Source organism: Chenopodium album, chromosome 26 (assembly GCF_948465745.1).
Source record: "Chenopodium album chromosome 26, dcCheAlbu1.1, whole genome shotgun sequence".
Lineage (NCBI taxonomy): Eukaryota > Viridiplantae > Streptophyta > Magnoliopsida > Caryophyllales > Amaranthaceae > Chenopodium > Chenopodium album.
The window spans coordinates 1,069,694-1,085,154 of record NC_137859.1 but is presented as its reverse complement, the minus strand read 5'-3'; the positions used below and the strand labels follow the sequence as shown (position 1 = coordinate 1,085,154).

The 15,461-nt window shown below is 36.3% G+C and overlaps 2 protein-coding genes across 3 annotated transcripts; both read right to left on the bottom strand.

The window, feature by feature from the left end:
* Positions 1-476: 476 nt before the first annotated feature.
* On the bottom strand, positions 477-3,421 carry LOC145617681 (transcription factor RF2b-like). The gene is made up of 4 exons (XM_081672415.1): positions 2,792-3,421; positions 1,742-1,874; positions 1,469-1,553; positions 477-1,229 (listed from the first exon to the last, which is right to left on the bottom strand). The coding sequence occupies exons 1-4, from the start codon at positions 3,280-3,282 to the stop codon at positions 859-861; spliced, it is 1,080 nt and encodes a 359-aa protein (XP_081528541.1). The 5' UTR covers positions 3,283-3,421; the 3' UTR covers positions 477-858.
* Positions 3,422-4,442: 1,021 nt separating this feature from the next.
* On the bottom strand, positions 4,443-14,317 carry LOC145616515 (B3 domain-containing transcription repressor VAL1-like). 2 transcript variants are annotated; one of them, XM_081671253.1, is made up of 13 exons: positions 14,233-14,317; positions 13,693-13,852; positions 12,429-12,510; positions 12,219-12,320; positions 11,136-11,785; positions 10,828-10,924; positions 10,551-10,725; positions 8,527-8,603; positions 8,024-8,446; positions 7,487-7,536; positions 6,593-6,706; positions 6,422-6,489; positions 4,443-5,632 (listed from the first exon to the last, which is right to left on the bottom strand). In XM_081671253.1, exons 2-13 carry the CDS (start codon positions 13,803-13,805, stop codon positions 4,878-4,880), a joined length of 2,706 nt encoding a protein of 901 aa, XP_081527379.1. In that variant the 5' UTR covers positions 13,806-13,852; positions 14,233-14,317; the 3' UTR covers positions 4,443-4,877. The 2 variants fall into 2 exon arrangements, with proteins under 2 accessions (XP_081527379.1, XP_081527380.1); XM_081671254.1 differs by having other exon boundaries at positions 14,033-14,300.
* Positions 14,318-15,461: the final 1,144 nt, after the last annotated feature.

Genomic DNA, 15,461 nt, shown 5'->3' with positions numbered 1-15,461 from the left:
AGGAGCTGAACTGATCTGAACTGAACTGAAATGAATATTTTATAAGAGAAGGAAATTAGGAGCTGAACTGAACTGAGCTGAGCTGAACTCAACTGAACTGAACTGAATTTCAACGTAAGAGAACAGGCCCTTAACCTATAGTTTCTTATCATCATTTATATTTTACTTTTCTCCTTTTTGGTGTTCCTTTTATATCAACCTATATGATGCATATGAACAGAGAGTAGCAAATTTACGCTATTGACCTTGTTTAGATGCTCATCTTGCCTCCACCCAAAAATTCAAAAGGCTAATGATGATGCTGCAATAGTAGCAGCCATGCAGCTGAGGTGCCATTGGCATGCTGAAGTGCTAACAGTAAATAGCGCGAGTCATCATAGGATAAAACTTGATCCCAACATATTGGGCCCTAGCCTAACAACCATGATTGCCCACCTTTCAAATTAGTTTCATCATTAACAAGTGTGTAAGAAAGCTACAATAAAAAAAATTGGATTGAGAAGAATAATACAGGTTTTGAGTACACAAAAAAGTTACAACAAAAAAAAAAAAAAAATACAGAAGCCTTTCCTGGCATGCCGAATGACCTTTCAGTCGCACATGCTACAACATTTCACAGCAGAACTAAAAAAATCGGGAGAAAGATGAAGCAACTCAGTAACCTACAACGATCCCCTCTTTGAGGATCATCCTTGAGACCAATTTAAATAGACGTGATCCCAGAGAAAAGGATACGAATAGAATAAATAATGGAACAAATCAATAGTACCTTATCTAATTGAATGATGTCAGTTTATAGACAATCTACCAAACACACACTTTCTGAAGAAGTCAGCTAGTCAGCAACTTGAGCGCACGTCAAAATGTTGTGCTACTTTCACTGGCAGACATCGAGGCACCTTCAGATTTCACAGCGGGTGTTCCTCTGCTGCCAATGTCAAGCCCTTGTAATCTTCCCAGGGGATCATTCGGCATAAATTCTGAAGGATTTTGGGAATTGGATGAATGCATATGGTGCATGTTAATATTATTTCCCTGAGATTGATGAAATGATGGCATTTGCATACTATGTTGGCCTTGAGAGACATGTTGCTGAGGTAGCGAGTAAAAGGGAGAAGGATTGTATTGCATGCTAGGCATCCCTAAGTTAAATGATTCTGAAGGACCCATCATTTCGCCTGTGGCCATTCTGAGCCTCTCCACTTCCTGCTTTAATGCTTCATTGAGTGCTGAAAAATAAACAGACAAGTGCAGATTTTAAAGATCTATACCCCAACAAAAATTCAAAAAGAAGAGACCTGTCGAGCAAAGTTCATTGTTTTTGACTTGCAACAAGGGAATCAAGATATTTTGATAGTTGAAAACCTAAATTTGTATATTAGCAGCAAAAGTTCCGAACTAAATCAACTGTTCAAACCTAGATTTTGATCCCATCCATGTTTAATGTTGTACAGGGCATGAGACTCACCATCTCGCAACTGAGCTTGTTGTTCCATGGCTTGTAACCGAAGCTTGAGTTCTGTGTTTTCAGATGTCAAACCAGTTGTGTCCCTCTGAACAATAAATTCATAGAAACGTAAGCACAACAAGTTCACACAAGGGAAAAAGGGGAATCCTAAAAGTGCCTTTACTTTCCAGAATTCTAAAACCTTTATCTAAATTCGAAAGTTAAAAAACAGGTGAATCTAAATCAAAGAGCAGATCTTTGAAGTTACTGATGGTGTGAGATCAGCAAAATTACCTGATACAGGGTAAGCTGTGCAGAAAGAGTGGTTGCTTCAGTTTGAAGAGTCTGTACTTTTCGCTCCAACTCCAATATGTATCGAGCTTTCCTCTCTTTAGAACGTGCAGCAGACTGCCGATTTGCCAAAATCCTGCAGCAACAAGTAAATCATTGTGAGGCACAAGTACACTAAATAAAGAATGCAACATAATAACCACCAATTAAGGGCCCTAATTTTCCAAAAGTAATATGATTATAAAGCAAACATACTCTAAAGGCAGCATATAGGTAATGATTGGATATATTAAACAACCAACAAAAAAAAAAAAAGCCAAAACAACCAGTTAAAATCCCATGAAACACTAAGGTCTCATCTCATTACTTTGCAATACAATGCAACAGTGATCGCTCCAAAACCATTGATTATTATGTCACTAAAAAACCATTGCATTGGAATGTGAGTATGTGACATTGGCATTGGAGTATGTTCGTGGCATGCTTTGTATCGTGGCCAATCGGAAAAGTAAACAAGATACAAAGCATGCCACGAACATACAAATGGCCACGATAAAGGTCTTACTCTCTTCAACTCAATTTTACTCCTCTCAACCGATTTTTACAAAGTTTAAAACTAACTTTAACTAATTGAATTAAGCTGATAACTCCAAATTTTACCTATTACAATTAATTTTCGATGATCTGTTTAAATCAAAGACAATGTAACAAGGTGAATCTGGTATGATTTCCATCTTAAATCCAAAAAAAACTTAATATATCAAAAGCAAAGCCTTTTAACAATGAATTAATTAGATACAATTATACAATAAAGCCACATTACATAATTCACATTACAAAAGATCTAGAATGACCCAAAAAAGATAAAAATCAGTCAACATCAAAGAATCATGCAATCCCTTTAATCCTTTATATAATTGGGTATGTAACCAAGTTAAACTAGTAAAGTCTACATCATTGCTCAAATTTTTTTAAAAAAAGTTATAATGATCTATACTATACTATGCTACTACAAATCAATTAAAAAAAAAAAAAAGAGGGAAAAATGGAAACCTTTTAGCACGTTTAGGGTCAATGGCCCAAAGCTCAGCAAGTTTATCAGGAGGCATAGCTTTCTTAGCATCCATGATCTCACCAAAGCTAGCAGATGACGTGGCATCGACGGAGTTACTATACCGATGACGAGGACGATTGTTGTTGTTGTTATCGGCGGCGGTGGGATTGGGTTGGAAGTCGTCGGAAGGAAGAGAAGCAGATCCGGAAGCGGAACCGAGCTTGTCGACGTCAATGTAGGTGGTGAAGAGGTCGTCCTCGGATCCGATCTCTTCGGTGGAGGATCCGGTGAAGGGATCCGAGGAGAGATCCATGTCGTCGGTTATTCGGAAACTGAGCTCGGAGTGAGCGCGCCGATGGTGGGGCCCTCTGAAAGGATTGGGGTTGGGATTGGGATTGGGATTGGGATTGGGAATGCCATTGGAGGTAAGAGGTTTGGCATTAATGTCGGGATTTGGAATGGAGGTTGATGGATCTGGTTTCATTGCCATGGAAATTGGATAGAGATAGAATCGATTTTAGGAGAGAGAAACTTGATGAGAGAGAGAGAGAGAGAGAGAAAGAGAGAGAGAAAAGGACGGAGAAGAGAGCGGGAGAGAGAGATTTGAGGGACGCGCAGACTTAATTACCACTAATATTACACCAAAATATACTATTCATTCATTCATTGATTTTGTTTGTCTATATTTATGGATTGGTTAATCCAATTTTGTCCACGGCTTACCACATTATGTGACTACGGGCCTGTTCTGATTGACTGAACTAATTGAATTGAATTGAATATTTTATAGGAGAAGGAAATTAAGAACTAATATGAACTGAACTGAAAATAAGCTGAAAAAAACACACCTCTCACACTAACGAAGTAATCCAATGATTATGGGTTAGTAATTTTTTAGGGATTTTTTTAATTTTTTTTTACTGTGGTAATTAATTGCAAGTTGAAAGAGAGAGAGTTGATTGTTGTAGTAAAGGTAAAACTAGAGCTAGATGTTGGTTGGATGGATAAGTTTAAGTCATTAAGTCCACCGGCCACGCATTATGAAGTGATCATTGATTTACAAGGGTCGCCATCTCTCATCCATAAGTTTTGGATTTTGCACGTACCTGTTCTCTCTCTTTTTTAGTTGCAACACGATATTGAATAGATTGTGAAATTAGCACTGATAGAACACAAGAATATTAATGTCATTTTATGATATACAATATCTTAAATAAATAAAACATGTAAATATAATGTATATCGTTTTATGCAAATACAATTCTTGTACATTGAAGATATTTTAATTAGAATAAGTATTATATTTACATGCCTTTAAAAAAAAAAGTACAGTATTGTGACTATTGTATTTACATAATAATCCACTTCCAATGGTTTTTGAGGTTAACTTATCTAAGAACTGTTTTGAGAAATCATTGAATTAGTAATTCCGCGATCGAATCCAAAGCCTTACCTCCTCTATCATTGAGCAATAAGCAATCATTTAAGAAACTTTCATTTTTATTTTTAGTAGAAACTCACAAAAATAACCTATTGAAACAAATCATTAAATTCAGAGCTTATCATCAATATAACAAATTGATGATTTACACTGCATGAGACAAAGGAAATTGCAGGGGTTGCATATTAGTATGGTCGACGAAATTAAAATTTTCTGCTAAATCATGATTTATGATTGTTCCTTACAATTGAGAAACACTTGAGACATTCTGCATCAGCATTCCTATATAATACAGTACAATGTTGGAATACAGAATGACAGATACTACACACAGAGGCCAAAGATGGCTCATAAAACTTGCAGTATTGACCTCTTTGAGTAAAGAAATGTCTCTTCCAAATTTCCAACTCATGCCAAAAAAAAAAAAAAAAAAAAAGACTCGAAAGCTATGACTTAACTAACTCTTTATGTAATTGTAGTTCATGTTGTTGAAATAAAGACTCAACTAAGAAACTAAAGGTGTACGCCACCTTGTAAGAACCAGAAGCCTATGAATTTACAAACCAAATGTTGAGTCAGGACTGAAGCAGAAGTAGCTAGCTGAGGGTTGAGAAGATGAGATTGCTTTGCTAATCTAAATCATGCTACTTGGAAGAACCCACACCATCTGCCTTGCATTGCTCCTGCTCCTTCACAACTGACGGGTGATGTTCCTCCTTAGTTGACAAACATTTGTCAACATAATCACAGGTTTTTAGCAGCAAACAAGAATCAGTGTCCATCGGCTGCTTACCCAGAAGATTTGCAAGCCCATTTGGCTCCATGTACATATCAGAAGGAGCACTAGCTGCTTGAGCAAGAGCCATAATGCCCGCACTTGGATGAGCATCTGCTGTTGAATCTTCCTCGCGGATAGGGTGGCAATTCAAATCTATGTGACCCTTGCTACTGTTCTCGCCTTCATCTAGCTGCATTCTTTCTTGACTTTTTTCCTGACTAACTTCATTCTCCAAATTATCTTTATTCAGCATTACATCATTTGCAGCAGCTTTCTTTGGAAGTTGAGGTCCTTTAACTTGCAGTTCATTGCTCTTTTGTTGTGCCATTTCAGCTTCCCGTTCACATTGGCGCTTCTTCTTGCGCATCATCAGTGTTTTAAACCGGCGTTTCACAGTCAAGCAGACATTGCATACACATGAAGGCTTGTGCTTGCCTTTTCCACTTGGGGGTTGAATGCACACAATGCAAGTACATCCAGGACGGTGTCGAGGATGCCTCGTAGTGGCTCCAGCAGATGGCTCGTCATTGTCCCCTAGGGTGGCAGCAGTAGCCAGAGCATCCAGGCCAGAAGGCTCGCATCTTTGCTCAGGGCTTTCTGCAGCTTTTCGCTTCCTGGATTCTGAAAAAGGAAAGAAAAGTGTCACATACTCAGTCAGTTAACCTGGCACCCTGCTTTTAACCACGAGGGTATGGAGCAGTAATATATTGGATAACTTATAAGAAAATAAGTCACATGGCAAAGTTCTTGTGAGTATTTCAAAGCATAAGACATTAATGTCCACTAATCCTCAGAAGTTTCATCTATTAGGCAATCTTTCAAAGTCCACAGACACTGCATATACTGGTGTCCTATACCCTCACGCAAGTGAGCAAGCCGCCTACTACTTAGCATTTTCAGTTTTAGAAGGTTGAACGAAGGAAACACAATGAAATTGTTTTACCAAATAGGACATTAAAATCTTAGAAACCTCAAGTAAATAGAAATTGTGTTCACCCAGTAGGTAATATGAACCATTGAGGAGTTCAACGCATATTAGGACAAAACTCAAAAGGCCCAAAACTCAAGATATAACTTGAAAAAACTAAAGGGAAACCAACCAAAGCATGTCAAAGATCAACTTAGGTAATGCAGTGTAGTTAAAATATTTAACCTTCCATTCCATCCAAGATAGGGAAACCATGCAAACCCTTCCCTCCCCTCTCCTTCTCACACTAAGTGTGCATGTGTGATGTGTACATGTATGATGTGTGCTTCAAAATTCAACCCGGAGGATTATTTAGCAAATGTCTTTGCAAATCTTTCAGTAATGCCATCTTATCCATAGGATCTTTACACAGGGTGAGTAGAAAGGCATATCACGGAGAAATAAGGAATAATCTGAAAATAGAAAGAAACTCTCTGACAAACCTTTACTTCCTTTGATAAGATTATCAAGTTCTTTTGGATATGTCTCTTCTGGTGATGTACACAAAGCCCTAAGAGCAAATAAAAATGAAAATGAGAGTAAGCACAACGTTTCATCAATATCCATCAAATCTAATGATAAACTGAATACAATGTACTACGTATATCATAAACCTGGTAGAGTCCCAGAAATTCTCTGAGCATGTCCATCTTGATGGCAGGTAAGCCTCTGTGGGAAGCTTCCTCCACTTTGAACAATTATCACATTGAGCCCATTGTTCTTGCGACCTGAATAAAGAAAATTTTAATCATTATGAACCAAAGGAGATTGTGTATCTTCAAAACTCAATAATTATAAAATATGAATGATATTATGTCCCAAGTGAACTCATGTTATAAAGCGGAGCATTAATCCTTGACCCTTGATGGACATTATAATGAGAGCAGGGGGAGCAGTAAGGTGGACAATCTCGGGAATAATTACAAACAAAATAAGGAAAATGAGTTTCACACTTGAGAATGCTTTGGCTCAAGTAAAGAAAACATCAACAATATACATAAGCAAATAAGTAATGAGGCATGTGTTTTTGGTAGCATCCGAATTTCTAGAGTCTGAAAAGGTAAGCATACTAGAAATTCCTCTCTATGAGAGTTCTGCGATATAGCACATACTGTCATATACTCATATTCATGAATAAAATGGCTTGCTCAATTTCCCGCGCTTTCAATTTCTGTGAATTAAGCAAGAAATTGTTTTTGCACAGCAGATTGAGGGTCAATTGGAAACTAACTCTCTTGTGAGTCTTATCATAGGGAAAGGCTGCATATATCCCATCTTCCTACCCCACCTAGCACCGGAGCTCCTTTACTGGCATTGGGGTGATGTAGATGATGTGTGTAACCCAAATTAAATCAGATTACAATGTTTTGATATTTCAGTCTAAACAAAGATAAAATATTGGGTCTGTTAGAACACTCAGCAGGGCAGCATAACATTATCACAAATGGACATACAGAAATTATTATCAGAATTAATTTTTTTGATTAAAATATCAGAATAATACTCACCCCGAACGTCGAGTGGCAAAGTATGTCTTCTTTCCAAAAACAGGGGGCTCCTAAGTCACACAAAATAATAATGATAATCACAATTATGCATCTATAAATAAATAAAAAAAATGAATCAGCATGTAACCCTGAACTATAAGGTAATGTTGACCCATGCTTATTATTGGGACAAAGACAGGAGCATTATGTTAATTTTTCCATATTACAAAAGTACTTGGTGTAAAAACAAAAGGAATTTGGGCACATTTTGCATGATCCTATAACACACCCACCCCCCCCCCCCCAAACCCCCTCTTTTTCTCTTCCAAGAAAAAAAGGGGAAAAAATGAAAAACAAAGAAAATGCATATGCCCAGGGTTTTTATAAGAAAATACTAAGCATGCTGAATATTCCAGAGTAAACAAAAGCGGGGGAGAGATTTTTAAATTGTAAAAAGGACAAGCTTCTCTGTTACACGACAAGTATAATGATGAGACAAAGACAAGAAATTTGTTTTTCCGAATTTTAGAATAACCTAATATACTTGTATCAACTTACACTATATTCTTCAAATTCAAAATCATCAACTATGACAACGGTTGGGTTGGCATTTGGTGGTGGACGAAGCAGGTCCTGTGCCTGGTCCCATGTAACTCTAATCTCCATAGCTTCCTCATTATTTATTAGCAACCTCTTGCTTTTGGAACCAATGTTTCGCATTTTTTTCTTGTCAGATGGTTTAGGTTGCTCCAACACATCCTCTTTCACCTTATTCTTCAGCTTCTCACTCTTGCCCCAAGAAGTGTTCCCACTCACCAGATTTGACAGTTCAGGCAATACACTTGGTTGATTATCTTTGGCACCACCCATCGATTGCAGGCCACTACGGTCATTTCTAGCAGACAGGCTGTCAGCTACATCAGGGTAGCAACTTTCTCCAGGAGCAACACCATTCGGATTTGCTGATGATGTTTGGGTATCCTGGTATTTGAACAAATTATAAGCTGACACCGTGATTAAAACTAGGCACAAAAAGTTTGACAGAATTCTGAATGAAATACCTGTACTTCAAGAGTGTTTGATGCTTTACGATATCCAATGACAAGTTTGCCTCCAGGATCAATCCTGCTAAACGTAACTACACAGAAGAAATCAAAATCAGAGTTAGACAGTTATCTGGTGGAAGACAAACAACAGAGCTCAAAGAAATAGAATACTCAAAAATCCATACTAATCCATGAATACCCATAGTAATTCACAAAGCACAGAATGAACTTCACACTTTCAGACCAGCATGGGATAATAAAAATGTGTCAAAATGCTAAGAAACAAAAGCTAAGATGTAATCGAGGAGTCACTCTAATAAATCATAATCCCTCCGTTTTAACAGCACTTGCCCGTTGGTGGTCAAAATTTTTCAACTTTGACTAATATTGTGTTTGAAACTTTAACAGTTTACCACTTTTATCAATATATATATGGAAATAAAATAATTGACGGTTGGACAGTGGAAAGCGGGTATTGAAATTGTTGAAAACGAAGAGAGCTTTAAAATTCACCATACTACTGACTCCTTTAATAAAACAAATAAGCTTATCCTTTCTCTTTCCCCCTCCTCCTCCTTCCATCTCACTAATAGAATGAATAACAGTACCCTCAAAAAGTGGTAATTAAGTGTGAGAAATCATGCCTGTTTTAATTTTGATAACATTTAATTAATTGGTTGCTTAGAAGTTAGAAAGCTTCAATAAGTTGCTTGGCTAAAAAATTAAATAAAGTCGGTCCTTCCCCCATTTCCTTTCCGTGGATGAAAACCTTCAGTACCTTTCATTCTAGCTCTCTCCTTCCACTAATCTTAATTAACTTTGAAAGGCCAATGACATCCTATCTACCCTTACTCTTCCTCCTCACTCAAGCCCCCCATCTACTTCTCTATCTCTCTTTCCTCGATCTGTGGCTACAATTTCTAGACCCATCAGCCTTCTCAATCTTCCTCCACATCATCCACATGCAAGGACAACCCATGGTCAAATAACCATTTGGTTGAGGATTGATATCCAAGTAAGAGTTGCCTACTTCACATAAAACACTCTATTAGTCAAAACTTCAACTTAAGAAAAAATCTGACTATCAAAAGGGCAACATAAACAATGGTCTGTTGAATTATTTGGATTTAGGAAGACAAATTGAGAGGGTCAGGAAGGAGGAAGCAAGGGGAGTGGAAAGTAAGAGGGGCAATATGGATAAGAGAATGGAAACAGAAGGGGAATGATCAATCCAGCAGTGGAAAGGGTGAGCAAAAGCTGGAACTGCATGAGTCAGTACAGTTTCACACCTGGTTTTCTCCACGTTTATGATTCAACATGAAAACAATGAAAAATCCCATAGACAAGGAATGAGTTCTGAGTTTTCAAAACCTTTTTTTCTGTATGTTTCATGCAAACAAAGGAGTGAAACCTATAGGTATCACTTAAGTACGGTTCTGAGTTCAATTGAGGATTGATGTGTAAGAGGAAGGCTTCCAAGAGTTACAGTAAAGCCTTGTTTTTTACCTTTTAATAGCTTAATGCTGGCCAAGTTAATTTGAACACTATCCAGCAAATTTAAACGCTACTTTTCCTCTACTTTGGGGTATCAAATCCTCCAACTACCAATTTGATTTTCACACTTCAGCAATTCTTTTTCAATTTTTTGACCCACTATTAGTACTGTACGTGGTAGGATCATCAGATCACCATCTAACTAGACTATGTTAAATCATTAAAAAGGATGAGTTGATTAAATGCCCGAAGCAACTCACAATCCATCTGAGTATCTAACAAATTTCCTCAATCTCCTACACTGTTTAAAAGCTTTTACTTAAAGACTAGAACAAAGACATTGTCATTGCAACTAAATTTTTGCCTTCAACATTGATTTATCTTTACGAAAACAGGAACATGAGATAACATGGGTTAGCACAAAGTTATCCCTCAAACAGTTGATTTAATAGAAAAAAATTAAAACACAAAAGTCTGTATACAACTCAAGTACTCCGTTTAGCAAAGTGACAGAGATTCCAGCAACAGGTAGGCTCAAGACATACCAGTATCGCCGGCTTGTAATTGCATAGACTGTATGCAAGGGGTTACTCCTTCCAAAACATACATCCTACTATTATTGTTAGGCCAAAATCTAAACTGAAATGTCCACTCATTCCCCTTGATGTCCTGAATTTTCAAGGGCAGACCTTCTGATTGATTAATGGTAGGAAAATATGCCTGCATAAAGAAAGAACTCTAAACCAAGAAACTCTCTGCAGAAATTATAGCTAATTAATAAATCTAAACATATTAAGTAAAGGAATATGATGGGAAGCTTACTTCAGCACAAGCTTTAGGAAGAACCAAGCGGCCAATTCGACTAGCATCACTAGCACTCAGAATCTTCTCAAAAAGCGGAACTATTGTAGTGTTCAAGCTAAAAGATGATGCAGTTAAGATAAGCAACATACACATGATAGGTGAATATTGAAGAATTAGGCTAAAATAATAAGACTAGAAAAGAAATACAGAAATAAAGTCAAAGGGGAAAAAAAAAACAACTCATAGCAATGAGTGAAAGCAGACAATTGATTACAATTTACAAACACTTGAAAGCACACATTGAAGGACAAAAATATGATGGATACTCTCCAGATAGCTTCTGCAACTCTTGGTCTGTAATCCTAGGCCAGTAACGCGGAAGCAATTGGTTCCGCAGACGCCCTTCAGCAGGAGGTCTTGCCACTCGCATAGGAGAAAATGAGCTTTTATTTGCATCAGAAACTTTAGCAAGGTTGTTCTTTGGAGGCTTGGGCAATATTTGCCTAGGCCTTTGCCCTGAGTGAAAGAGGGATGATCTGCTATTGTCTCCTTCTTCAACTCCCCCAGAAAAAGTAAGGCCAAAGTTTGAGGTTTCTGAAGGCGAACGCAAGCTTATATTCAGTGATGGCATTTGTGATTCTTGCACATCCTTGGCCCCTGTGTTTTGTTTATCTTCACTTGGTGGAGCACAAAGGGTAGGTCCAGTAAGTGAGTGAGAAAATTTTGAAAAACCCAAACCAGCAACTCCAATTGAGGAGTTCTTGGCCTCTGGTTTGATTTGCCCAAAAGGTCCATTTGTGAGAGTAGGGGGGGATTGAGGCAAAAATCTAGGAAGATTAGTATCGATGATATTGCCCAAACTAAAAAGATTCCCATTACTAATGGCATTAGTTTCCGGCTTATTGTTCTGCAGATCATTAGCATTACTGTACTTCTCTGAAGATTGAGCTTCACCAGAGAACTTATCTTTCCTGATCTGCATGACATAGAAGAACAAAATTTCATTCAGTCACTCATATAAATAATAATAATAGCTTTCTATTAAAATTCAGAATATACATGATCTAGGATCTGATATACATCGAACATTTGCTTCTTTGCAACGAATATGAAGTGCAGACAATTTAATAAATCTTTTTTAAGACAACTAGGCCAAATCTCTAAAGAAAACAATCAAGGTATAATTCTGTTTAGCTTGTACATTAACCTTCTACTAAAATACTTAAATATCCGAAATATTTTCTTTTTCACAATAACATTGTAGGCACATGGCTGAGATGCTGAAAGCGTCATTTACTAGAACAATATACAGCTCGCATCAGAAACAACTTTTGGTACTTATTCTACCAGGCACAATATTAATCAAAGTTGATCATTTGAATCTTCGGTTAGGATTTAAGTGATCTTACCGGAGGACAACAAGCACTCTTAGCACAGCTAATACACCATATACCTCCAAAATCTTGAACCTCAATCAGTGATGTTGAAGCACTGCAACCACAGTGGAGTCTCTGTAGCAAGAAATCCAAACAGAGCCATATCAATATATTGCAGCAAGAAAGAGCCATATCAATACATTGCAGCAAGAAAACCTAAGTCAAAACAAAACCAGATAATACCTTGTTGCACAAACTACATTCTCTCCAACCAGTTTCCTCTGGATGGAATGTGTCACAGAAGACTGATTTCTCGTAGGAAGATCTACACATCAAATATTAACAGTCAACATTGTGACTTTTTTAGTACAGAATCAAAATTTTGTACTGTACTTCATATCATGTTATGCACGTCAAGATCAAAAAAACAAGTCAAGGTTTACCCTAGAACACTAAGTATGCCATAGTCAACAGTTCAGCATACAAATCAAATCATATTTCCAGGCCAATCCCCAGGAGAAATAACACAACATAAGCAAAAACTTAAAAGGAGGAAGTTAGCCTGCGTGTGAATTGGAACTAAAGAAACCAAAACAAACGACCAAGTCAGTAGGAGAAACTTTGGATAGCTGAACCCCACATAAATCTGAACTCAAATGAACCTAAACAATCTGATGAATTCAAATTTCCATGCAACAATGGTAAGTGATTTTAACCAGATATGTTAACAAAAAGACACGGAATAATAGCGACAACACTAATCATACAGTATACAAATGCAGAAATTTCAGATACAAATCCCTTTTCTGCTAAAAAAATTTACCAATCATCTATTTGGGGCAATTGAAAAGCAGCACAGGATTTACCAAACTATTAACATTTTTGTTGCGCTCAATTATTTTTTCAAGGACGAAAGAGATCTTCTTACGTATATAAAGGAATAAACTTTCCAAAGCATGCCTTATCTTCCTCTTTCCTTACTCACCTTACTACTTTGGCACAAACATGTGCTTAATTCAATCATTCCACTCATTTGTAAAGTCACTTCCACTCCTTATTTACTACTATTAACATAGCTTTAACAAAACTAATATCCTCAATCAGCAGTTCATCACATCTCAGTAGCAATCATCCAATTTCCACACTAATGAACATTGTCACTAACCACAATCAAGTAAATCAACTATACTTTCTGAATGTATAAGACAAAACCCGAAATTTGGATAATGCCAAACACTCAACAAGATAGACCCAAAAGTTTCCAAACGTAAATCAACAAGCAAAATTCAAATTGTTCAAATGCAAAATGCAAAGGACAGCAGCAGCCATTTATCCAGAATCCGAATTACAAAGTAATAACACGACACGACACAAACCGAACACGAACACAAACACGAAATCAACACGAAAGCATGAATTGAATTACTTGAAAACAATACAAATCAATGCAAAAAAGCGGCAGTAATCAATGAATTAAACAAATTAAAGATTAGCAAAATGGGGCTACCCGCAGTTGAAACACAGATCGGCAATTTCACCAGATTTCAATTCCCAGCCTTTCTTCCATTGGACTGTAGAATTCGCCCCACAAGACGTGTTCATGCAAATTCTTGACCCCATTAAATTTTAAAACCCCAAAAACTCAAGCAAAACACCAACCAATTAATCTGCAATAATAAAGATTAAAACTTGAGATTAATAACAACTTTACACTATTAAATCTCATGCAAATAAAACCCAAAAAAACCCAGATAAATTAAATTGAACGAACCCACTAACTTAAATCATCGAAAAACAACCATGTCAACGTTAAAAACAGAAGAATTGAAGAAATTAATCAACTTTACCGTACAAATCGGAGTAACTCTTCACAGTGACATTTAAGTAGAGTCAAAGTTGAGCAATCATAATCACCCAATTCAAAATAATTAAAAAATTTGACGAGATTAAACTAAATCTGGGTCGTCAAAATTACAAAAATCATAAAAATAAAGATCTAATAATCGTTTATTCATGAATTTAGAAGAGAGAGAATTCAAAGAATTACCCAAGAAATGAAAGCGAGTAACAGCAAAGAGAGGGTAAGGGAGACGAACTATAGAAGAGAGAGAAAGCGTGGTGTGCATGCAAATTGCAAACAAACGAGAATAAAAATATTTAATCTATATTTTTTATATTATTAAAACATTGTATTATATGGTAATAAAAATAATTGAGATACAATAATATTATTATAAGGAAAATGTTATACATAGCCCTAAGGGCTACATATAAGCATTTAATTTACTCTTGAAAATTGTTTAAATTTAGAAAATCATGACAAAAACACACTAATTACACCGATTTGCGCGTGTTTTTGTCATGAATTCCTAACTTTATACATTTTTTAAGAGTAAATTCAATGCTTATATATAGCCCTACGGGCTATGTATAGCATTACCCTTATTATAAAGTTTGATTTGATGAAATTATGAAAGAATCAAAATTCCCATTTATAACAAAAGCAAGAAAATTAAGATTACAACCTCAGAAAATTTGCATGCACGACACACAACACCGTTTTTAAAAATTTACATTAGGAGTAAATTTTTAGAGGAGAGAGAAAGTGATGACTTTTGTAAGACTTGTTCAGTTGGTACTTGAGTCCACGATCCAAAAAACATACAAGTACATAATAGTAGTAGTGGGTGGCTATATTTGGCACCTAAAAGCCAAACCTAATTGTGTTGTTTTGTTTAGGTTGTGTTTTAAATTAAGGATTATTTCATGGTTTGAACTAGTCAAATCGTTGTTTGGATTGGGTTAATTGCAAAGCATGTTTTAGATTAGAAATAATCACATGCATGTCAAATAGAGATGAAATTGTAAATTTAAAAATAAAACAATTGAGTTTTGATGTAGATCTAGCAAAACGAAAGAAAAACAGAGATTGACCTTACTGCAGTTTTTGTTGTACCAGCACTCGACTGCTGCAAAAGAAAAAGAAATTGATGAAAATATTTTGAATGATTTGAGAGAATACACTGTATAATCACAAGACTGTAAGAGATGTGTGTTTTGCAAAGAGTATACTCTTGTTTATATAGCCTTTTTGGCTGCGGTTACCATAATTTCTTACTTTTCTTTAAAAACATGATTCCTGAATATACGCTGTATCGTGCAATGATTTTTACACTTGTAATGTTTCCTATTATTTTAGTATTTGTATGAATGTAATATGTTGAAATATATAATTATGACGTCTGACGACGGAGTAACCAAGATAAAGATATGTAA